At 37.3% G+C, this 26,716-nt stretch overlaps 1 protein-coding gene across 1 annotated transcript in view; it reads left to right on the plus strand.

The window, feature by feature from the left end:
• The window catches only part of INVS (inversin), an 87,432-nt gene that overhangs the window by 11,559 nt on the left and 49,157 nt on the right, over positions 1–26,716 (plus strand). Inside the window, exon 3 of the mRNA XM_084260061.1 lies at positions 23,959–24,132. Within this exon, the coding sequence (XP_084116187.1) occupies positions 23,959–24,132 (174 nt within the window). The remainder of the gene's footprint in view (positions 1–23,958; positions 24,133–26,716) is intronic.

Here is a 26,716-nt window from a genome sequence, read left to right on the forward strand (position 1 = left end):
TACTGTTATATTTTATTTTTAATTTTAATTTCCATCTCTCTGCAAGTGTTATACTTCCAGCTATTGTCTGCAGAATAGCAGGCAACTTTCTTCCTGTCATCTTTGTAATTGCTGTTGCATAAGGATTGTATTTTATAAGAGGATTTCTTCCAGTCCTTCTAAATGCTGACAGTCACATCCAGTGTTCAAAATTTAAAGTTTTATTTGTTGATAGTACAGACTTCTTCCCCAGTTATAGGTGAAGATTACAGCATTACCCAAGTGGTCATGCAAAACATTATCTGATGTGATAGTCTCACAGGAGATCCTTAGTCCTTGGTCTTTTCCTAATGGCACCTCTAGCTCCTTTTCAAATAGTTGCTTGGTTCCTTGCAGTTGTGTAGTTGATATCTCAAATATTCTGGTGCACTCCAGTGACTTTGCTTTTTGTCCCACATGTCCTAGAAGCTGTCTTTTAGAACTGTGTGTTGTCAAAATTTCTCTTTATTTTGAGTATCAGTTAAAAATATCAAAATATCAGCACTTGATGCTGTTTGTAGTCTCTGTCAAAGATATTTCTGATAACATAGCTAGACAGATGAATTGTCATGGTTGAGCCTCAGCTGGCAGCTGAGCAGCATGGTGCTTGCTCAATCCCCTCTCTATCCCCTGGTGGGATGGGAAGGAGAATGGGCAAAGGCAAACTGTGGGGTTGGGGTGTGCTGGGACAGCACAGGAAGAGGGGAAATAACAGCAGGATTTAACAACAAAAATATACAAAACTGATGATACACAGTGCAGTTTCTCACCAAACACAACTCAGACCCATTCTGAAGCCAGCCTGTCCTGAAGCCTCACTGCAGCTCTCTGAGTAGCCCCCTTTTATACTGAGCATGATGTCATGTGGTATGCAATAGCCCCTGTGGTTAGTTTGGGTCCTGTCCTGGCTGTGTCCCATCCCAATTTCTGGTGACCCTATCTATTAACCCTGTCTGTCCTGGTTTTGGCTAGGACAGAGTTAATTTTCACAAGGAGCCAGCACAGACGAGCTGAGCTGGCCAAGGGTGTTTCCATAATGCAGTGTCACACCGGATAAAGGGGGCCAGGTGGGGGTGGGGAGAGTAGTTTGGCAGAGCTCTGTGAGGGTCTGAGTGTGGGCTGTGTGTCCAGTCTGTCACTGGGTTGGTAATTTACCTTGTGTTATCACTGCTGTGTATATTCTGTTCCAAGCTCTGGTGGTGTTCCCCTCTCCCTGTTCTGTCCCAGCAGACTGCCCCTACCCTACAGTTTGCCTCTGCCCACTTTCTTTTCCCTAGCTGCCGGGGTAGGGTGTGGAGAGGTGGGTGGCTGTGTATGTGTGTGCTCAGCTGCTGTCTGGGGCTGAACCACGACACTACCCTAGCCCAACCCAGGACACTGACATGTGCTATTCCATGTTCTTTCAGTTCCAAGGGTTTCAATATAGGTAAAAAGTGAAGGTGATCAGATGATTTCAGTAGCCCTATCTAATGTGGTTTCAATATCTAGGTCATCTTTGGCAGTTAATGAGGAACCAGAGGCTTCAGAACTTGGAGCTGCTTTGTTGTCCTTGTCTTGTCGTGTTTCATCCAAATGGCTTTTATCACTGGAGCATGTCTATGAAGCAGTAGTTCACTGGAGTGGTGTATCAGGTTCTCAGCAAAGGGTAATCTGTCTGTCTCAGACTTCACTGATGTCATTCTGGACTATTTGGAAGAAGCAAGAGTTCAGATATTCCCCTACTTACTGGGTTACCTAGACATCTTTCTTTGGTATCAGGTTAAGTGTCAGTGTTCTCATGCTTTTCTTTGCAGAGAGTTCCTGAAGTACCAATTTTGTACTTGGTTGGTACAACTAAATGACAGCAAAAAAAGAAAAAAATAGGTCAAGCCATTAACTTGAGAAAATTTAACTTACCCCCCCCCCCCAAAACCAAATCCAAAAACACAGAAATTGATAGAAATTATTGCAGGAGTACACCTGTGCAGATTGCCATGGGTGTTTCAGGGGGCAGTTGTGACTTCATGAACATGGATGTAATTTACTAGGACCTGAAACAGTGACTGATTGCAACAGAAGCAGAATCATCACCATAATTAGCCAGTAATTTCACACTGATTAATTGTATTACTATGCGGATGCAGATCATTTAAACTGGTAGAACTTAGATTATTGTGAAATAAACACGCTCTGGAGACAATTAGGAGCACTGGGATTGCAGTTCAGCTACAGACATTAATTTTCACTTGTAAGCAATCTAGTAGCACTTTGCTTCTAGTCTTAAATTGCAACTTGCTTGAACGCCCACATGGGATTCTTCTCAGCGGAAATGTTTCTACATACCCAAATTACCTGTATAGGATTTTTTTCACTTATCTTTCAATAAGTAATTCCAGTTTAATATAAGGAAAAAAACCAGGACTGCTTCTTTCACAATTTCTCACAGAGGATGATGGCTTATTAGCAATCTGTTTACTCTGGGGAAGTAACAATCTCTGTGAATTCCCCAAGCACAGCCTTTTGTGTTAACAGGGATAAAAGAAAAAATTCAATAGTTTTTTTTTGTTAGATGCTAATAATATGCACTTAAAATAATCTATCAGGATGCTTAACTGTTAGGAGGATATTAATTTTGGCTTCAGGAAAATTAACACTACCCCAGTGGGAAAATGTGGGTTTTGTTATCTAGAAGCATTAAATATTCTGTAGATTATATTAATTCTTTGCTGACACAGTTATTGATAAATAACAGTACATCTAGGATGCAGTTAGGGATTCTGCATAAACTGGGAGGGTATACTTTATTGATCTTTAGTTGTAACTTTTCTTAAGCAAGAAAAAATGGTTGTTCCTGTATACTCATCAGTAACCATATAGATAAAGAAGGAAATAAGAAAAGATATCGCATAGAAGGGTAAGTCATGGCAGAAAGTTAGAAACAGAGCGTTGTCTTCAGTTCACTTACTTTGTGAAAGCCTATTCACAAGTCTTATCTAATGAGTACAGTCAGGGTAGTCCAGAACCCCCCAAATCAGAATGGCACCTCTCCTTTTTTGTCCAAGTACAAGATGTTTGTGTTTAGAAGCTCCTGAATAAAACTAGCTTGGGAGTAAACTTACACATTTTTCCCTGATTATCTTTTCCAAGATGTGTTTCCTAGCGCTATAGTCTCTCAAATCGTTCATAAGGCATTAGTTGACCTATGTAAAAGAGTATGTGCACTTCTAACTTTCTTTTCCAATCTCTATCATGAAAATAAATAATCACAGTGCCTTTCAGAGATGATGGTGGTCAGTTCATGTTGTGGTTTTTTTTTTTAAATCCTAGGCTGGTAATCTTTTGTGATGTTCCCTCTTAACTGAGCTCATAATGAGTAATATTAATTCCATGCATATGGGTTTATGAAGTGCGAGTGAGCTGTATGTTAATTCTGACATACTTTCTTATGAACATATAACTTAACTAAAAGTAACAAATCTAAACAAAGGAAGATGTGAAATAGGAACGCTTGCCAACCAGCCAGAAGAGGTGATTTATTTTTTTTTTACATGCAGGATTATAGTTTCCTCTGTGCTTAAGCCACGTCGATGGTGATACAAATGTTGACTTTTGCCAACAAAGGATTCTTCCTGGTGAACAGAGTTGAGGATGCTCGTGAACAGAGTTGAGGATGCTCAAGGGCAGGAGGCACAGTTCCCTAAGTGTGGTTCGTACTTGTTATATTACAGATAAGCTGATGTAGCTACCAAAGGGTTGGTCTGCCCGTGGCCACCTCCTGGCTCCTCTCCACAACTGTGTAGCTGCTTGGTGCGTCAGCAGAAAATGAACTCTGCAAAATAACTCTGCAGAGTTTTCTGCTTTTAGCACAAGCCCTTGTGCTCCCAAATGCTTTTCACTATTGGTAGTGGTGATGCTACTGTTGATCTGTGCATCTGTTAAACCTGGGTGAAATGGTTAAAAATAACCGCAAGAAATGTTTAGGGAGAAAAAGGTCACATTGTCAGAGATCTGATTCACCACCAGATCCCTCAGAAAGTTGTGCTGTCACCTCTGCAGAAGAATAATAAAGCAGCCAGAGACTTTGCAGGGATGAAACTTCCTAAATGAAGCTTCACACTATGAAAAATATTCTTGAAACCTTAGAGAAGAATTTAACAGTGTTTCATTTCAGTTGAGGGAGGACAAGAAAACCCTTTTGAATATTTTTTTCTGTGATAAATAGCAGGGGCTTTTCAGGATCTTTCATGTCTAATTCTGCTACAGACTGTTCTTTAGGTGTCATTAATACTTCCATTTGCCTCTGCATTAACCTGTCTTGATCTGGTGATCAGTGAGCAAAATATTAAAATATGAAATTGTGATCTTGTAATCAAAGTATTAGTCTCCTTTTATGAAACTCAGATTTCCAACATCATTCCAGGGCATCCTAAATTTCACAATTTCTCTACTGAAATGTGCAGGGTGGCTTGGAACATGTTCATACACACAAAAAAAACCCCAAGATAGAAACATCTTGTGGAGACCAGTGTTAGGTAAATTCTTCTGCATGTAGCTAGAGAGAGAAATGATTGATCTGAAAATGTTATGGAAAATGAAGCAACACTAAATATTAGGTGAACAGTCAGAACACTGCCTTGTACGTTTCTCAACTTCAGAAGTACTGTATTTTCACCTAATAGTGTATTGCAGATGTGAAGGAGAGGGAAGACTTTCCAAGTCAGTTGTAGAAAACATTATAGAGTAGTGTAACTGGAACTCAGCTTCCTGTGGGTACTTGAGCTTTCTGTAAAAGCTTGGCAATAGTGTTGTTGGTATGGAGGGCTTGGTTTAGGCATTACTTTGGAAGATAAATATGTGATTCTGATATTTTCAGGCAGTCTTTTCAGCTTACACTCCCTGTTGTTCCTTATAATGAGTAAGAGCATGCACGTTGTTGGTTGCTCATGAATTGTTAAGTCACTATAGTGGTATGCAGCAATCACCTGTCTCCCCTGTCAAACTGTGGGTTAAAATCCTGCCAGTTCCCTTGTTTGCAGAAATAAAAATGGTAGAAATACTGTTCTACAAGTCAGGTTTCAGTTGCACAGCAGATACTAAGGCATCTGAATCTGATTTCTCACTGTTTTTATGTTAGTATAAAAAAATCACACTTTAAGACAAGGTTATGCAAAAATTTACATGCCAAAGTAGCTCTTTTGACTTCAAAATCTCAGAATCTTGAGATCAGACTTTGTCTCTATACAGACTTCACTGATAGATACTATATGGACATCTGTAGGCTGTGCCACATGTAAAATGGACCCTTTTAAATTATTTTAGTAACTGTTGGCTGCTCAACTTGCTTTTTCTTATAAACCATTTGCAAATACTGCTTGCAATTTGTGACTACCTCCCTGAATATAGCGACTGCAGCAGTCATTTTGAGCATCAAAGGAATTATCACATGGCTAAACAAAAAATGTAGTGTCTGTCATTGTCTTTGGATAGGACTGGACTGTGAAAGAGAATAAATAAATCTGAATGAGGCACTAAGGTGTATTATATTATAAATATTTGACAGAGTTGCTCTATAGCCTGCTGTAGGCAGAATGCTTCTAGCTACTTCCAGTTGTAATAGCAAAAGATTATTTTTCCCCATTTAGAATAGCAGAAACAAAAGCCAAGGGGGGAAGTGGGGAGAGAAGATTTGCAGCAGGACCACTTAAGTCATGTTCAGACAAATCGTGCATAGTAGAGTATATTTTTGTGAAAAGGGATGGACTAAGTGAAGTACCTTCTCTTTTACATGCACATGAAGTGGTGATCTCCAGTTGCCTGGAGCAGTTGCTGACTGGCAGCCCTCATTGTAGCATCTGTATTTTGAAGAAATCTGTTTTGAAGGTGAGGGTTACAAACCTAATTTAAAAGTAGAACAAAGCATAAATACATCTAAGATGAATGGATTAATTCTTTCCATGTGCCTCCCTGAGAATCATATCTGAACATCCTTTACACGTCTCCTGGGACACAACTGGAAAAACAATGGGAAAGATTCACACTTATCAAGATGAGTGATCATAAACCAAATATTATAAGCAAGTATTGCAGAAGAGAACTCAGGAATAGCAGTGTGGGACCCAAATTATCGGGTTAGTAAGTTAATACCTATACAAAGTCACAAATTTTTCTGATATGCTGAGAAATTAAGAGTAGTAGTTTTTCTTCACTGCTTGGCATCAGCTAGTCCTGCAGTACAACAGTGGGTTTTTTAGCCATCATAGTTAAAGATTTTAAAAAAGAAACCAAAAAAGAAGAAAAGCTCTTAATATAATGGAAGGGGAGGAAAAAACCCAAATGAGAATACTTTCAATGAACCAGGTAACACCAAATTGGGAGTGTTATGTATTCCTTTCCCATGTGAGATCTGTTTTAAAAAGAATTAAAATCCTCAAAGTAAGAACAGGACACAGCAGTGAATATAACCTAAGATAAGTCGGAGTTTTATAATATAAACAGTAATGGAATTTTTCATGCTGGAAAACCTGACCAACTCCCCAAAAGACTGTGGACTGTTGCCAGCGTAGGAATAGATGTCTTTATGTGAGTAAGAGTTTGGAATGAGTTTGCTCAGTTCTCCCCAGTATGGAAAATGGGGCAGGATGCACCACTGGAGGAGGTCTGCTTCAGCACAGGTAGGTGCTGCTGGGGGGGCTCAGCGTTAGGAATTCTGACCCTGTCTGGTTTTGGAAAGGACAGAGCGGTATTAAAAATGGGTTTTATCACTGCAAATGAAAACATAGCTATTAAATGGTACACTACATTATTTGAAAACTTTAAGTATTTATCTCCTCTTTGCAGTAATTTATAATATTTGGGGTACATTTTAGAGCAGTGTAGTAATCACTGGAATTTATTCCTAGAAATATAATATACAATTTCAGCTTTTCATTTTTTTCCCAGTTTGCTTGAGTTTTGAGAGACCAAACTTACCTAAATGTCTTATAGGTTCATTTTTTTCCTCCAGGAAATAGTAAGCTTAAGTGATCTGTTTGCCAGACCATTCATTTGAATATCTATATTTGTGATAATACTGAACTGAAATGCCTGTCTTTTTGAAGAGTTTGACCATCAGTGTCTGATTAAAATGTTTAATAAATATAACTTAATCCCCAAGAATATTTTTGTACATACAAATACTGAGCAATTTGATTTTTTTCATTAATAAATCTTTTTAGTGTTTAGATTTTTTAAATTAGTATTATGTTGCCCTTGCGTGTTGTTTCTTATACCTGTATGACCTAGATGCTACTCAGGAACGTTTTTCTCAGTTAAACTGTAAACTTTTCTAAAGTAGAATAGAAGATATTCCTGTCTTACATCTTTTTTTAACTAAGGAAGCTTTTATTTTTTATAAAGTTGTAATGTAATTTGATTCAATATTATTTTAATGTTAGTAAGTAATTTCAGAAGCATAGGAATTCCTTCTGGGAAAATACTTTCTTCTTGGCACAGTTGAGAAATCAACTAATCAATTATGGCAGGGCAGTGCTAATTGCTTTTTAACAGTTTCAAGAACTTGTGTATGTTTACTCACCTTATTCTTGTGCTTGCATGATCTTAATGATGTTCCCATGGTTGTGGTGTTTTATTTTGTGGGTTTTTTGTAATCTCCCTATTGTTTGTTGCATTAAACAGCCTCAATTCAGGGGCTGCACCTCTCATCTTGCAGATAATGTTTTTGGATAGTGCCACTGTGCAAACAATGAATGTTGCTGGTTTTGCTACTTGGGAGTTTGCCTTAGAGTGATGTGACTTGTGAGGTCCCATGTTACTAGATACTGCACACTGTCCTTGAAACAGGCTTCTGGTTTTGTTGAGAAGCAGTTGAAGAAAATGTATAATGCCAATGCAAATGGTGTGTTCCTGGCCTGTATCACTCCACTAAAAAAGAGGAAAATTTCATAGATATCAAATGGAATAATAATTGTAACATCTCTGTGTCATGTAGCTTGTTCCCAGGATTCCTTTTTTAATGATGCAAATCCTTGCTGGCTGAGAACACTTCCCAGCTCAGGCTTGGCTTTCTGGGGTTAATTTTCCCAGAGTTTCTGCCTGGGCTGGAGGAGAGCTCTGTAGGAAGGGAGTCAGTACAGCCTAGTGGAGATCAGAGTCATGAGCATTTGCATCCCTGGAATGTTTTTATTGACAAACGGTAGTCTGCTATTGACATTTGTGTCCCTTGATGATACTTCTATCCTAGCTTATCTTTGCTGGTCAAATGCCTTAATTGTTCTGGCCTTTAATTCAGTCAAAGTTGGAGCACGAGTGGAAGAGAAAAGAGAAGGAACAGGTCTAACGGAGCATCAAGCTTGAGCTGTGAAGCTGCTGGCAACGATCAACCTGTCATAATGTTATGATTTGTTCATTTTTATACCATTTATTAGCCTTTACTTGTTGTGCCATTTGGCCTCCAGGGCAGATAAAGTGCTGTCTAATTTGGTAGGTTTGCTTCTGTCAGAGTGGCCTCGACAGAGAAGGTGTTAGCTGTAGTGACAAATAATCAATAGCTGTCGTTGTCATGAGGAACGTGAGTAGTTGGGCCTTTCATCTGGAGGATTAGAGGTCTAATTGGATTGAGAATAGGGAGGGTGGGCTGTTGGGTAACCCTGTCAGCTATGTTAAGCTGTCAAATGTCAGCCTTCCTGAAAGGAAGAAGGGATGGTTAGCTTTCAGAAACAAGGAAGAAGACATATGAAAGCTTTTTTTTAAAAGTAATAGATAGAAAAGTAGAGCAGGCTAACATACACTTTAACCCCTTCTTGTTTAATTATATATCTCTCCCGTTAATGAGGGTTCATGGTTCATGGTGTGTGCGCTCCCTGTATCTCACGCTCTCTTTCTCTCTCTCACACACACACACACACACACACACACACACAGATGGGCAGAATTTGTGTGAAATGGATTTGGCAGCGCGATACCAAATCTAACTGGTTCTATGTCTTGAGAAAAAGCCAGTTAACTACTCAGATGGGAAATATAAATGCAAAAGATTATGACATAGGAGAGGAAAGTATTCACTGATGAAGGGAATTGCATAGCAGAAGCTATAAAGAAACTGAATATTTTGTTTGAATATTCTGCTAAAGGATTTCACAGTCCGGTAGTGCCAATATGTTTTTTGAGGTGTAAGTAGCTGTTTCATTGTTATTGGAAGTAGAATAAGAACTATGATCCAGTTCTGCATTCAATGGTAAAATTGTCAGTTGAATTTTGCCTGTATTTTCTGAAAATTGTTGCTTTTGATCCCTTGTTCCCCGCCAGTTTCTTAGAGAGAGATTTGTGGTGTTCTAAAGAAGAGAAATTCAAGGAAAGAGTTTTTTCAGATTAATGTCTCAGTTTATGTACTAATATTTACGTTACCAAAATAAATAATAGGACTAGGTTTTGAAGGAGGATTTTTAAAGAAAATTTGTAAAATCATTATTTCTTTGTCATGTTGTCAGTCTTTTCAAAGCAAGTCTTAACTGTAAACATGCCAGTGTCTCCTTTCTCTGTGTTATGCACTTTTTGTGAGACCTGTAGTTCTTGATGAAAGCAATCCTTTATATCCCTGGCCATCTCCTACAAGGAGCATCATCCCTAACTGCTGATGACCTTGAAATAGCAGGTTTTTTGGGGGAAGCCCTTTATTTTGTATTAGCCACTTTATTTTTTTTCCTGGTTTTGATCATTGTGTCTGTATGAATGGTTTTACTACTGGTGTTTCAGTTTGCAGTGACTTACCTGCCACCCTGCTCTTCTGCACTGCTTATTGATGGCCATTTGGACTCAACGACAGCGCACGTAGGGGTGGTCTGCTGTACGTGCTGGCAAACCCATCCTTAATCTCAGGTTTACCTTTGTAGGTTGTTACAATTCTCTGAGTGTTTCAGAAGCATAGATCTTGAACATATTATCTGTTATCATGCTTCAATGGCTAACATGTCAGAAATGGTGGCTTTTTTCCCTGTTCAGATTGACTGCCATGCTCTCGAACACCCATCATTGGGTGAGAGTCTGGATTTATGGTCATTAATAATTTTTGCTTATGCAACTAGTTATCTGACAGGTACTGTACTTCTGTCATTTCTAGTCTAGGTTTTATCCTAATACAGTTCTGCCTCTTCTTTCCCTCTCTAGTTTGTTTCATTGCTTCCCCATCTCTCACTTTAAGATCTTGGTATTTAGTTTTGAGTCTGTGTCATCTGATTTAATCACATTTAACCTTCTGGTGTAAACTGTAGGAAGACAGATGAAGAATTGTGGTAATGACCTGTTCTTGCAGATTTAATTGTGGTGAAGGTAGCTGAGATTGCTGGGCTGCAAGAGAAGAATTGTGCTGCTGTGACCCCATGTTGGGTCTAGTACCCACAACATCCATGTGGCTGAGTCTGTTTCTATACTCTGCTGTAGTCTACGCTTTAAAAGCACTGTGATAAAATGGGCTTTTTCCATGATTCCTGTGCTTGAAATAAGCTCTTTATGATCCAGACTGCCAAAAAGAATGTGTTATGTTTTGTCAGGCCTAAAACATATATTGTATTATCATACTAGTGCCTCTGTTAAGCTATCTTGCTCTCGAACATTTTAAATTTAATTAAAAAGGATAAGAAAAGAAATGTCTCCAACTGCAGTGGTTTTCTAAAAGACTTAGAAAATATGAATGAAGTGCAAGCCTTGGTAGCAGAACATAGAGCAGCCCTGCTTGTGTTGTGTTTCCTAGTGAAAAGGAACTAATTCTGCAGAGCATATGGAACGATATCTTAAATATATGTACAGCCAGCTGGTAGGATTACTTTATTTTCATGTAGCAAATTCATGGTCGTACTTTCCTGAGTAAAATTTAGCAGAGTATCTGGGCTGATGACTTGCCCATTGTTACATTTTCAGATTTTTTTCTCAGTTTTCATCTGTAGCGATATTTTTTTTCAGGCTGATATTAATGCATATAATAATTTTTATAAGTCAGTGAAAAAGTCACTTAAAAGAATGAGAGGGTAAAGTGATCAGATCCTTAAAACAGTAATTTTAAGTGACTACATAAGGCTAAAAAACCCAAATACTGGTGCATAACTTTCACTCAGATATTTTGCTAGGAAGGCAGACTAGAGCTGAACAGGATGCAGACATGCATTAGGACAGTTAGGCAAAATTTTGTCCAGCAAAAGCAAGTACTTTATACAGGCATAAGGAGTGCTTTTTAAGTTGACTTAATTATCTTGGTTTTCAACTGCTAGGTCTCTTTTACATGCTGTTATCAAATGGTTGTGTTCTATCTCTCTTTCTCTCTCTCTCATTTTGTTTTATTCAAAGGATAGGTGACAATTTCTCCAGCATTTGAATTCGAAAATTAATTGTTGCAGCTTGAAAATGTGAATCTTGCTAAAGGTGGTGCTATTCTTTTGGAGTGTTAGTGTTCATAACTGAATAGATTTAATTTTGTTTCACCTACTGCAGTTCCTTGGCATGTTTAGCACTGTGGCATCCCTTGGTGCACAAGAGACTTGCCCAGCTCTTCTCCCAGGACATTGATGTCTGCTGCCAAGTCTGTGCTTTAAAAAAAACAGCTTTACAGGAAAGGCATCTCCCTGTTTGAGTGTCCTTTATAAAACATCATTCTTGCATTAATTGCCCCTCTGCAGCTGACCTCACGACTCATCTTTAATGGTTACAGGGAGAAATATTGTTGTTGGGACTGGGAAACTGCTCACTTGTTTGTGTCCAGATTTGGCACCGACAAATTAAAACAGGACTATCACTGGTATTAGCTCATCAGTTTGGTTTAGTTCAGTTTTGTAATTTGTTGCTGTTTAGCAATTTCTGTTTGAATAAGATGACTTTTTCTGGGTATTCTGTGGTAAAAATTTAAGGTATTTGTTTTCACTGATTATAAATGTTACTCTAACTTTAAGTGAATTTTTTCCACATACGCTTCAAGAAATGTAGTTCCAGCAATAGATCATTTTGAAACAGGACACCTTTCTGCTGAATTCTCCAGAAATCTTCTATCAGGTGTCTGACACATCCTTAATCTGATGCTCAGGCTTGTCATTTGAATCAATATTATACTAGATAGGATGTCCTCAGCATGCAAGGCTATTGCTATAGGAGGTATTTGAAAAATAAATTTAGTTTTTATGGCCAGCCACAAACTCCAGGAGCACTAATCTTTCATTTGTCTCTCTTTCTGTCTGTAAACAGTTGGTTAAATTGTTGATTAAAGAGAAAAAGGTGAATCAAAATGGGTATGTGTATATAAACTACATAAGCGAATTCTGTTGTTTCCTGGAAAGTGACAGCTAATATCAGCATTTCATGAAATAGAAAATTAGTTTATCTTACCTATTAAAATTATATTTTTTGTTGTCTTTGTGGAGTGCTTTGGAACCCCTTTTTGTCATATATTCTTTTTATTAATGAAGAATGCTACCTGTTTTTATTAAGGAGGAATGATTAATACTAAAATACTAACTGATTATATATTATAGATATCATCTGTATATGTTTAAATGTTCTCATCAGAAGGCTAAACATAAATAGATATGTATATATGACATGTTTTGTCAGTGTTCTCTTAGCATAGTATAGATTTGGGAGGACTTTAAGAAACACCAAGCTTGAATTGTTATTTTAACTGCCTGTAGTCTGAACAAAGAGAAATAAATCCAGTATGTTTATTACTCCTAGGATGTAGCTTGAGCAACTTATGAAGTCTTTGAATTGTTTTCCAGTACAGTTAGTAGATTCTGACTTCATTTTAGATCTCAAATGTCACAGTAGCTAGTGTCTATAGGAGCTATGAAATATGTGAGTATATAAAGGTAGCCTTAAGTGTCTTCATAGTTATTTAAAGTAAGGGTAAACCTGCCTTTACTGCAGGTTATTTTCATTATGGATTGGCTACTTCTGTAATAGTTCTGGAAATAACACTGTGGTTGGAGAACTTTTCTCATAAAATAGAACTTAGTATATGTAGCTTTGCAATTATGTCATACAATAGTTTGCTATGGGACTTAAAGTGTTTGAAATATACTTAAATAAATTAAAACCCACAGCTTGCTTTAGTTTCAAATAAAACAGTTGCTAAAATCATAGCAAAAATTTCTGGAAAGAGAGGCTCAGCAACAAGTATATATGAAAAGTTTTTATTTTACAAGCATTGTTCTGTCCAGGAGCCTGTGAGGCCATCGCATAGGCAAGCCCTTAGAGGGGTGCAGTGAAGAAATACAAGGCAGTAGTGACACAGTACAGACCAGAGCGGTGCTGAGTAGCAATGGCAATTAGTTTGCTTCCAGAATGAAACAGTATTGCAGAAAAGTGGGATCAGAAAGTAGGAACTTTGGCTGGACTTGTAGCTGTTACTGAGAGCTTTGTTTTTTAGCTAGAATTCTGTCATGGGTAATACTGTTCTTCATAACATTTTTATTAGATTTTTAAATAGAAATCTTTACGTAGTGTAGAAATGTATCTAGAAGAATGGCAAATCACATGAAGCCTGTCTAAATATAGGTTTATCAATTTAAAGTATGAACTCACACAGTTTTAAAAATTCTGTGTGTAAGGAGATTATGAAGGATTTTTTTTTTTATTTATTTTTTTCTCCTTTGCCTTGCTAAAATGTTTTTGAGCAACCATCCCAACTTGTCTTATGTTCCTGGAAGAGAGGTGGGAAGTTTAGGAGGCATTAGGTAATGTGAGTATAACTAAGCAATAAGAGACTTCCACACCTGCAAAGTGTCAGTTTCGTGAGGTATACACATAATTAAAAATGGAAAGAATATTATAAATATGGACATAAATCAAAACTTTACTAGCATTCAAAAAGTATGTGAATATATATAAAAATGCCAGTTTTAAAAAGCAAGACATATTTCAGGGATTTATTTTCTTCATTTTTAACACTGCTTTTAGTTCAAGAAAATGAATGTAGTAACTCTTTCCTACTAGTTGTATTTTTGGGGAGGAATAGGCCAGTACTTGCCTCCAAATCTTTCAAATCACAGTGTTTTTTGAAATATGATATTTCTTGAGAACTTGGTCTTTGATTCTTTATGAAGAGGTGGGCAGTGAGCCTGTAAATCTGGATGATGTATCTCAGGCTTTTGTCTAGACCCCTAGAGATTGTGTGTTGTGTGTACTTCTGCCTGAGCGACTTCAGAGGAAACAAGTTCAGTGACAGTAGGAGAAATCAACTGGAAATGAGAATGCTAATTACATTTTCATTACTTGATGTGCTTTTTGCACGAAGGCCACTAATTTCTGTAAGCAGTCCATACAATTTAGGGCTGAGGAACTGAATACTTCACACAGAAACAGCATGCACAAACCATGGATAAATGAGGTCAAAGGCTCTAAGATGCAAACACCTATTTTCCTTCCACTTATGCTGGGAAACGGATTTACCTTGGATTTTACAGCACTGGTTAGTTGTCTCCTCTATTGTATTCTTTGACTGTGTGCCAGTTGATAGGTTTGTCTATTCCTATGGAAACCGAGATGTTGAAGCCAATCTTGCAAGAAGAGGCTTTAGGGAGAAGTTCTCTAAGTTCAGACACTGCCTTGCTTTCAGTCAAAATGTCTGGTAGTCAGAGCTGGTCTCAAGTTGTACTGATGTTCCTGGCTGATGTATTGCTGAAGATGCTTTGCCAGATGGACAAACATGTTCAGCTTGGTAACTGGTAAATACGGGTTCTATTCAGCTGTCTGAGGGGCTCTCTCCAGTTGAGTGTTTTACTGGTGAGTCTAGGATGTTGCTCACAAAGTTGCTAAAAGGGTACTTTGTGAGATTAAACCCAGTGTCAAAATCAGTGATGTTTTTGCCATGGTTGGCTTGAAAGGATTAGCAAAACATCATATATTTAATTCTGCCAGTGTTTTGTTAGGTGGAAGACATGGCATCATCCTTGTCCACGCAGAGGTAAAAAATAGCTTATGGATATTTTTTTTTCCCCTAAAGCTGTACTTCAGTGGATGATTGTTAGGTTTTGTCTAAAACAATGCACGGATTTTCTTCTGGTTACTTTAACTTTTCAGTTACTTGTTTAATCAAGGAATTAACTGCTTAGTTTTGCTCAAATTAAAACTACCTAAACGTGTGAATTCAAGTTTTCATGATTTAAGCTGTGACTGAAGTTGCTTCAGTGCTAGAAGAACTACTAGTTTAGCTTCCTATAATTAATAAATTTTATATTGCTGTATTTTAGTACTCTGTTCAGAGATGGGTTGCTTCCATTCCCTTTGCAGCAACGTTACTGAAGATGCATGTGTAAATCAAGTCTTCTGAATACCATCTGCCAGCTGATTAGGGAGTGCAGAGAATGGGATGGAGTAGTTTCTCTATTACCTCTGCTGACTATATTTATAATGTAGCTAGCATAGACTACCACAGTGGGTAGACAGTGTGCAGGAAAAAAAATTCAGTGTCTAGTTCTTGCCCAACATACCAAGTGTATGTCCCAAAGGTTGAGATAATTATTTGAGAGGATTGAGAGTCTCCTTATAACTGTTACATTTCATAGAAACATTTTGGTGTATTTGTTCTGTGTGACTCTGCAATCAGATTGATGAATGCAATCACCTTACTTAGCATTTGTGAAATAATTTGATTTATTCCCCTTCTCTTTTAGTGTGATTTTATTCAACAGTAATGATACTTTTTTTGCCTATGTTTTAAAAAAGAATGATTAATCTGACTAATTTATGAATCCAATATTTATGGATAAAATAGAATTTCCTTCCCTATTCATGGTTTACATATCATAATCATATTTATTACAGCAGAGATAAGGAAAAAGTTAGTAGGATCTTGTATCTGATTCTAACTTTGTGTATTACTGGTATATCAATTAAAATTTAAAATATATTAAAATGTAATACCAGTTAAACATACTCAAAATTTTACAAAAACTTTGTCATGAGCTTATTTACTCAAATAAGAATATTGTGTGATAAACCTGTATGGCAATGTAGCTAGCAGATGATAACTGGAGAGGCAGCTTGCTCTTGATGGTGACTTTACTCATTTTCACCAGGAATTGAGGTTCTCAATTCTCTATACTTATTCCAGTTTGGTGTTTTTTCAGGACCTGTTAAAACAAAAATGGCTAGTATACAAGCAGCTTAAAAACAGTGCAGCCATATATATTTAAAGGATAGCTCTTACAGCTGTTGTAACCAGGCAGTATTAACAATTTCATTGTATTAAAAATCACAAACTTTTACTATTTCATGCATCAATATTTTTTTAAAACACATGCTGTTTAATTTATAACTCTAAATAATTCTTATTTGCAATTTAATTAATAGATCTAGTTGCTAGTATCTATTTTAGTAACTTCTGAAGAATCCTTGTCAGATTTCTGGCAGTTAGCTGACAATATAAGCATATCAAAATGCTCCATTTGATCTATGGGTTTCATTTGCTTCTCGAAGTGTATTCTGTTCCTGTATAGATATAAATTTAGAAGTATGATAGTCACAGCTTCTGTTTTCATAAGTGCAGTTTGTTCCCTGAAAAGCTACTAAAAATGGCAGGTGCTGGTGGCAGAAAGTCCTTCATATGCTCCATGTCATTGTAAGCTGTTTCTGATTTTCTGAGAATGAGCTTCTCAGGGGGATCCTAATAGATGAATAAACTCCAAGGAAAGCATGTGTGCAGCCCCTTTTCTTTCCAAAGTTAGTAAAGTTCTTGGGGCTTGAAGATTTGTGACCAAGTTGATATGTTGGGTGAAGCATCTCTCTTCAGCACCTGCTTACTGGAAAGAGTGAATATGTGTGTTTGTATATATAGTGTAAGGTGGTTTTCTGTAAGATTGAGTAGGTCAAAGAGCCATTTCTGTACTGTGAACATAAGAAAGTTAAAGTCAATAGCTATCTTTGTTTCAAATGGGGAAGCTTATGACTATGTTAATCTTTTAAAGGCTTAGCTAGCAATTAAGGAGTTCAACTTTTTTGACTTTCATTGCTTCTTGAAAGCATCTGACAGCAAAGAGCTGTTCTCAACTTCATCTGTGGCAATCTGTTGGCAAAGTGTGCTTGTGTAGTGCAAAGTGTCTGCTACATTCTGCTTGAGTTTTAAGGTAAAATCTAAATAACTTTCATGCTGTTCATACTTTACCCCAGGGAGTGTCTGAATGCACAATTATTTGTCAATGTATAGATCTATACTTATTTAGAAACTTCTATGTCATTATTAAAGTATAGATAATTTTGTGTTTCAAACATGAGCAGCAATTAAGCTTCATTTAAGTCCTGATTACTTTTCATGAGTCCTGGGTTTAAAAAGATTAATATTTAATTTGACTGTTAAAAACTCATAGCAATCTATTTAATTTTCTTTTGTTATCTTAGAATAAGAACTAGTATAGTCAGGGCAGAATGTATTTCTCTGGAAAAGCAGATCAGTGGCCTGGTATCACACTAAATTTCCATGCACCTTTCCAGCTCTTGTTCTCCCCCAAACTGGGTCTAAACCAAAGAAGCAGCATATATCAGTGCATACATAGATTAGAACCTATGATATAATTTATTTTCTCACTCTCAGGCTGTTATGCACCCAGTTGTACCTCATTCAATATGATTTATGAATTTAAAAAGGGAAATTAACACATGAATAACAGTTAAAGGCAACAAAAGTATGATCACTGCCAATGCTACAATTGTGTAGCAATAGGAAAGCAGACCTGTTTTAACTGTGCAGTTAACTCAGATATAATAATTTTGTATTGTTTTGTTTGTGAAGGAGTAAAAATAACTGAATTATACACTGTGCTCCTCAGAAGAGGAGCTATTGATTTTTAAATAGTCTTTTTTTATGAGAGAATACTGAGAAAATTGTGCTAAAGCATCTTACATAAGTGCTGCTTAATTAATAATTCATATATTTCAAAAATCAAAAATTAATAAGCTAATACATTATTAAACCATGGTGGGATGTATAACTATTAGATCTCCAAAATGCCTACTGACATGGGTGGTGGTCTTGCTGCACCATTACTCCTCCTTTCTTGTCTTTGAGTGTGCCCCTTTAAACAGGTCGACCTTCCTGCTTCTGCTTTTGTGGGGACTTATTTTTTCCCCTTGCCAACAGCCTTCTGTGCACTGCCTGCCCAGGCTGAGTTACTGTGGGCTCTCCCTCTGTCAGGAGCTGTGGTCAATAGCTGATGCCTCATTTTGATAGCTGTCACCCTAACAGTACGGAAACAGAAAGGGATGAGGGGCAGAAGACTTTTAATCAATGAAACAGTCCTTGGGAATTGCAACACTGCAGGATTTGGGGTATTCAGTAACATTTTTGAATACTGGTAAATAATGGTTTTAGCAGGAAGAAAAGGAGCTGAGACAAGTCACCTATTCAACCTCAGTAGCAGGCAAAAAATTAATGTTAGTTTCTAAGGGATAAATATATAAACATAAATAGAAAATGGGGTAAAATGTGCACCCTGCTGTCAGCAGTACATTCTTCAAGACTAACTGGATATTTTTCTGGCTGATTTTCTAGAAACAAATTTGATAGATTGCCTTTTTAGGTCTGTACAAAAACATTTACTGTGGTGCTAGATGAGGAATTGCAACTTAAATGGGAAATTAGGGCACAAAACAGAAGGTTATGGTAAAGATTTTGATAATAAGCTGAAAACAAATACAGTTGAAATATGAACTGTAGGAGCAGGAGGAGTATATTAGAATTGCACTTCAATTGAGTATCAGTCAATATTTTTCATTAACAAACATCACAAGTAGCACTTTCTCTAAGGATACTTCAGAGTGATACAAGAGTAGGTGTTACTGTGAGTCAAAGACAGAAGTGCTTGGGGTACCAGAAGTGCAAGAATACTGAAGGTAATTGAAATGATTGAATATACAATGGTCCCATATGCAAATTGGGGGAGGGGGAAGAGGGGGCAGAACAATGTGTTTTATAACTAATAAATATATTCTATGTATTATATAGTTATTATTTGAAAATCACTGAGAAGGATGTCAGTGTGCTAATTGATCTGAAAAAGTACTTAATTGGTGAGAGAAATGCAGTTTTTGGTATATCTGTCAAGGTATTTGCACTAGCAATGGCCAAGTATCATTGTCATCTGGTAGACGACTTAGTGGGACCTCCTCTGGTGTGTCCTGTAATCTGTTCACTTGTGTTCAAAAGAAAAGAGTTCAAACTAGATTGAGCGTAGAGAGCTGACAATATTTTAGGGGGAATGTTATCCTTCAGTATTGAGATAAAAAGACCAATGCTTGGTTAGGTTTTAAAGTATGCACTGTACGTTACATGTAGGAAGTGGGTGGGTGTCTTAAACCCCAACAATCAAAACCTAAAAATACCCAAAACCAAGAGAAATTGGGGAAAAAAAAAACCCACACCATAATTTCACTTAAATCTCTAGGGTTTTTTGGAAAAGGATTAGATGTCCTTACTCCCCATGGTGTTGGAGGATTTGATTTGATAACCTAGAAGGTAAATTTTAACCTTTGCTTCTAATTTGCAAATATTTCTAAGGTTTTCTATTCCACTTGAAGTTTATGCCCTGACTACATCTTCAGTGCTAATGACTGTCAGCAATGAAGAGCCCTTAAAAACCACCTCCTTTGTAAGGATGACTTTTAGATTGATTTGTGTTCTTTTGGTCGGTCTGTTCCCAGTACTGGGAAAGCAGGTATGTAATTTTCAATTGGAGCCAAAGCAGCATCTTCACAGTCTAACAGCTTGGCATTCTTTCTAATGAACCCTGCCATGCTTGCCAGGAGGTTACATAGAGATGCTGAGCTGCTTTTTTCCTAGTTCTCCAGCAACCTTACAGTCAAATCTTCACCAAGCCTATTTTAGGTCTTCTGAAAACCCTAACAGTCAGTTGTCAGTTGGGTCGCGTGCGCTGCGTTATGAATTATGACAAATCAGTCTTTCAAGTCATGTTAAATATTTCACATGGATTAGAATTGTTACACTTTTTGAAAATGGGATCTCAGAAATAAATAGGGAAATAAGCCTTTTTCCTATACTCACTGGCCCCTTTTTGCCTACTGATGATGAGGTGATAGTAGCCTATCTATGGATGTGTTCTGATGCTTAGAGAGGTGCACACATTTGTCCAATTCTTAGTCTCCTCTTGTGCAGCTCAGTTTTTCCCTTTATTAAAAGGTGTTGTATTTATCTACCTACAAAGTATGTTTTTTTAAAATCCAAAGATGAAAAGCACAACCCCAGAGATACATCTACTCTAGATTAGTGTAGAAGAGGTGGTTAGTTGAGAAGGGAAATAAATTTTCACAGAGCTCTGTTGCACATCAGCAGAATGTTTCTAGAACCTGGATGAACTTTTATACGTTTTACAGGAAGGTTACTCAGATTCTTTTCAATTCTAAGTCAGAAAGTCATCAGATTTTAGACAGCTAAAAGAAGTTGTTCATAGTAAGTATTAAAGTTGTTCTCCTTTTATATTCTGATAGCTGAGCAGTAATACCAACTGCATTGTCAGGCTTCTACCAAATGTAACAGAACACTGTATCATAGAATCACAGAATGAATGGTCTGAGTTGGGAGGGACCCCAAAGATCATTTAGTTCCCCTGACACTAGACACCCTCCCCTAGATAGGTTACCCAGAGCCCCATCCAACCTGGCCTTAAACATGTCCAGGATGGGGCTTCTACACTGCATTCCCTTATTAACAGTCCCTCTTTGTCTCTCCTGTAGGTCCTCTTTAGGTACTGGAAGACTGCTGGAAGAGTTTCATGAGTATCTTCACTGTCAACCTACAATGACCTACATCCTAATGACCTCTGTTACCAGTACAGAGCTCGTTTTTTCCTTTTGTCTTTCACTTAGATTATCATATAGGGTGGATGGACTTTGTCTGGCTGCCAAATGCCCACCCAGCTGCTCTCTCACTCCCCCTTCTCAACAGGCCAGTGAGAGAAAACACATTAAAAAAACTGCTTTAGATGGATAAAGAAACAAACACATCATCTTGTAGGCCCAGAAAAGTAGGTAGTGAAGAGTTTAAAGGCAATTTTCTACTGGAATCTGTTCCTGGAAAGAGGGTCATATTGAAAATACTTGGAAGGTTTTTATCTGAATGAATTTGCAATTTGGGGGATAGCTTTTTCATTTTCAGTGATATTCTGAATTCTGACAAATTCACTGATTCCAACTAAGATGTTTCTAGCATTGCTCTTTATTGAAAAGTTCAGCAAAGGAAAGGCTTTTTTGATTCCTTAGCAGTTAAGTCTGGGGTCTAGAACTTTCTTCCAAGCCATTACATAATGGAAGAGCAGTGATTGCTTATTGAACTGTCTAACAAAAAATGTGTTATACTCCATTGTGGTTAGAATGTGTGGCTGAAATTTGACATAGCAGTAGTATTTCTTCTGATAACGCTGAAGCTAGTTGTCAGATGTTCTCTGAAACTGGGCTGTGGTTTACATAGAGTTGAAGTCTTGGCTAAAAATAATTTTAATATAAAGGAATTTTAAGAATCAGCATTGGAATAGTAAATTGTGGCTACGAGGAACATATTGTTTAGAGACACTATCAACATTAAGAGACCATGGACTGACCAAAGCACTTCATGCTACCCAAGAACCTTTAGGCTGACCAAGTGCATTTCCAATGAGTAAAAATTTGCAAGCTTAAAGACTTGTTAGACACAAGAATTTTATAAAAATGAAGGAATTAGATTACTAACTGCTTTTTAAATTGTGCATACTTTTTGCCCTCTGCACCTAGTAAGACCCAAATTAAATCTGCCTTCCAAACATGTTGATCCATTGCATGTCTACACACTTAAGCAGTAATCAGTTGAAGGTGGAGAATTTTTTCTTTGTCATTAATAGGGATGGTATTATTTTCTAACAAGTGAAAGGCACCCAGACGCATTCGTGGTATCATAAAAGAGAAGAACAGCAGCCAGAAGTAAGAATGTGAGGAAGGTCATTACAAATAAGTAATGTTAAGTACAGGTATAGGTGTTTCTGTGGTGGTGTTTTTTTAAAAAACACTTAAATCACTTGGAAGAAACAGAATCTCTTGCTATTTCAAAATGAGGGGATTTATTACCGATTTATTTCCAAGTGAGAGGGATTTGTGGGTGGCTAAGCATGGAACAGAATAATATAATATTAACTGGTGGAAAAATGTGTATCAGCAAAAATGAAATGCAGTATCAGGAAAGAAACTCTAATAACAAAAATGCATGTTTCCTTAGTTTTGTATATTATTTTAACTTTGACTCTTCAGCCAAATTCATTCAAAAAGCTCAGTATAGTTGTAAATCTCCTAGTATGTATCCATCAACAAGAGAAAATGCATGCACATCAAGCAGGAAATACTGAAAACAAAACAAATGCATTATCCTCTTTGATGGAAAAAAGTAGCTGTATTTCTTCCAAGACTAATATTCTCAAGTTATTTAATGTTGTTGCCTAGTCTAATTCCCAAACACATCATGATGCATTGCGTTTGTGTGCTTTTTTTTTTTTTAAATGAGTTTTGCAAATTCTTCTTATATTTACCTGTAAAATATAATGGCAATAACAAGGAATTTCAACCCTAACTCATTCCCAAATTTATCACAAGTTCTTTTTGAGTGTGTTCTGCATGGATTAGTAACTGTGCAGATGTGATGCTGTTCCGCCTCTGCACTTCAGGGTATGCCTTGGTGTGTGTGTATTAAAAGGATGCAATCCAAAGGTTATGCTTCCCCTGACACCCAGCAGAAGAAAGAATTAGTCAGTCCCTACTCGCTGTGGATGCTGTTAAAGAGTACAGTAGCCATGCTGCCTCTAGCAAGAGAAGTTTGTGTTTTCAGGCAGGTTTGTGGTGAGGTTTTTTGACAGACTTTTCTTGTAGGCTTTCACTAAAGAGCAAGGACTGATGACAATAAACTGTAGAAGCAGGAAGATGGCATTTTGTGCCAGCTCATTAGTGATTTCCTATTTTAAAGTAAAATATTGCAGCGGGGCTGGGGGGAAGACACAGTATGTTGGTGAAGTCCATTCTCCCCACATAAAGCTCAATTCCTCCATTTGTAATAGACAAAGAACAGAACAGTAACATATATGAAATCTGCCCTTCCAATGTGTATGGCTGCTATGAAATAGGAAACTAGAATATTTTTATGACCTGGCACTGGATTCTGTAGGGGTCTCTGGAATGAATCCTTGGCCCATCTCCACCCTTCCTTTCTGCTGACAAAGTGATTTGCAGTTCTGCAGCTTATGATATGCAGAAGTGCTGCCATTCATTAGCACTACTTGCCCTTGTCTACAGGTCTACCTGTTTTCATTGTTTTTTCCAAAGACAGCCTAAAGGGACTGAGTTAATGTACAGGATTGTAGCAAGCAAGTTATTAGTCCCAGGAGCATTTCTACATTATTTCTTTCAAAAAAAACTAGTGTTAAGTATTTTAAATGTGTTCCAAAGTAGCTGCCCCATCCATTTATCCTGCATACAGGAAATCAGAACTCATATACAGTTCCCAATTTAAAAATGTAATAAATAATCACTTTTCTGTATATTGTTTATTCTTTCAGATAAGTACATTTTATATATCTGAATAATTTTCCATTATTTTTTCTACTTTCATTTTGAAAATTGTAACCTTTCTTCATGTTTGGTTCTTCTCAGCTGAAAACTGTCTGCCTGGCTGAAACCAGCATGTAATGGTTTTATTTCAGTTTTTACATGAAGCTTATTGATGTTAAACTGTCAAGAAACTGCCAATATTGCAGAATTTTTGGTATTACTGAACCCTGGCTTACTCCACTAAGTGAAGACATGTGCCTATTATGAAGTAGTAAAAAAGACTTAAAAACCAAGACGGGTTTTTTTTAGGTGAGGTTTTTTGGGTCACTGTAAAACAACAGTAAATATGCCTAAACAGTATCAGCATTTGGTTTGATAAACAGGAATAAATTTCTGTTACTTTTCCTTGCTTAGGGAAATTACCGCTTCATGAAGCTTTTACTGGCTCGTAGAGGGAACTGGATGCAGAAGGACTTGGAGGATATGACACCATTGCACTTAACCACACGTCACAAAAGCCCAAAATGTTTAGCTTTGTTACTAAAACATATGGCACCTGGAGAAGTGGATACCCAGGACAGAAACAAGGTAAAAATACTCGTTATTTTAGTAAAACACTTGTAGCAGCTTTAGAAATTGGTGTGGCATCAAGCAGTTGTGTGTGAAAAAATATTTCAGTTATAACAAACTTTTTTTGAGTCTTAGTGACCAGTGCTGGTATTATAATGATCACCTTTAGAAATATTAGTATTTTCCTGGCTGTAATAACCTCAAAGTTCATTGCACTGAGTTCATTGACATTCTTCTTGAGGTTACGTAGATAAAGCCACTGTTTTTAAGGTTAAAGGCTTTCTGCAGAATTGTGATCCTTGTTAGAATTTGGATAACAGGTACTTACCTTGCTTTTCTTCCTTGGAAAAAACATAAATTTGTCATAATTTAATGATAAGAGTCAGTAGAAAACTTTGTGCAAAGGGACTTTGAAGTATTTGGTAATAACAAAGGTGAGTTTAAAAAAAACCAAACCCAACAAAACAAACAAAAAAAAAACCCAAACAAAGAAAAGGAAATTCCTCTGGTGCTGAGCTGAATGCAGGTTTGCTGTTGGCAGGCATCCTTCCTAACATCTGGTGATTGCTTTTGCCCTGCAATGGGACCAGTAAAAGGTGGTGATATTGACACAGCTCTCTGAGTTTGAGAAACACAGGGTGCCAGCAGCCTTGTCAGCCATCCTCTCACTCTCTCCCCTCAACCGCACAGATGGAGAGGAGAAAATAGGTTGAAAATGCTCATAGGGTGAGATAAACACAGAAATATTGCTCACCAGTTACCATCATGGGCAAACCAGACTCAAATAAAATTAGTTTCATTTGTTACCAATTAAATTAAGTTTAGATAATGAGAAGCAGAGGTAAAAATTAGACCACCACCTTCAAACAACCCCGCCCCTCTCTTTTCCTGTCTCAACCCCATTTCTTCCATTCACAAGGATGGTCCAAGGGTAAAAATAACTGTTCCTTTTTCTGTATATCTGTAAATAAAAATGGCCAATTTTTAGAGCCTCCTAGTTGTACAGGACTTTTTGGGCTGAGTTAGAATGTGGTATCACTTGTCAAGAAGACATTCTAATAGGGACAATGAAAAGTACCAAGTTGGTTTTGTTTTATTATCATTATCATCGTAATAAAATAGACCAATTGGCAGGAGAAGGTCTGCTATCAATAAACATGCACTGTTGCTTCCATGAGTACATCACTTAAAGGGATGTCATGATGAAGTTGATTGACATTCTGGCATGAGGCTTTGAAGCAGAGCAACAGTTAGTCACTTTGACATTTGTTTTGTGAAATTACAGACTTCCTTGGGAAAAAATGTAATCTTAACATTTCCAGAGCTTTATATTACCACCACCTTAGAATAAAGTCCTTCAGACTAATTTTTTTGCATCTGTAGTGACAACAGTTGCTTGAAAGGCCAGGAAATTTCCAGCTGACTTTCCAGGTATATCATATATTGGATATATCATCATGAGTTGCCTTATGTCCTTTTGCAAAGTCAAGTCAAACTCTACCTTAATAAAATTACGAGCCTGCTTCCAAAGCACACTGACCTCAGAGAGCCTCTGGAAATGATCTACTGATGTTTGTTAAAAAGTACTGTCATTAAAATGACCTTACAGAAAAGATGACTGATCTTAGAAGGAAAGTGGTTCCGTTGTTCAACAACTGGTTTACTATTACTCTTCATACAGAGAGGAGTGCCAGCCCACAGTAATAGCTCACTAACCCATTTTGACAGAAGGAATAGTTAGCATATATTCAAGTCAATAGTCAAGTCAAATTGACATGTAATATTTTGCAGGGGTGAGGGGGGGAAATAACATTTATACTGCATCTTACAACCCTCTGCTACTTGCCAGCTGGGAGATACGTATCTGATAAAATACTGTTAGTATACCAACATGTTACTGTTTAAAAAACCTCACAAATTGGTTTTCTTGAGTAATTATGAACATTGATGTTGCCCATAAAAAGCCACTGGCAGTCAGAAAATGGCAATAGGAGGATGAATTGTCTTTCTATGTTTTATTGCACTGTCATGGGCTGTTTGGCATTGGATTCTACCTTGGAATTCTCAGTGATCAAGGGCAGTGCAGAAATAAAACGTTTGCTCAAGACGGATCCATGTTCAGTGTCAGTATTTTTCCTGTAGTGAAGAGTAATCTTGTTAGCTGCTTCTCCACCAATTTGTGTTATTCCAAAAGATTTCCAAATTTAAGAGACTGAATTAATTACTGCAGTTGTTCTACAATGCAGCTCTGGTGCTGGGCCCTGCATCAGAGGATCTTTGTAATGTGGATGTGATTGTTGAATACCAAGCATGGATTTTTTTCTCCAGGTCTGAAATTACTGCATCCAGGGGCATTGCCCTGTTGGCTGGCAGTGTTGTCCTGCTAAAGTCCAAGAAATCCCCATATGAAGCAAGTAATCTTCTACCAGAATTCCTTATATTCCAGGCATAAGGGCTTCTCAGTGTGGGTCTTATGTAAGATGATGTAGCTTAGACCTAATTCGTACCTCTGTAGCAAAGATGTGTGAGCATCTACTCCTACTTAGATAGATGGGCCTCTGGTTCAGTTTTGTTTAAAACCCATTTACCAGTGATTTTGAGT

Source organism: Gallinula chloropus, assembly GCF_964237585.1.
Source record: "Gallinula chloropus genome assembly, chromosome: 2".
NCBI lineage: Eukaryota > Metazoa > Chordata > Aves > Gruiformes > Rallidae > Gallinula > Gallinula chloropus.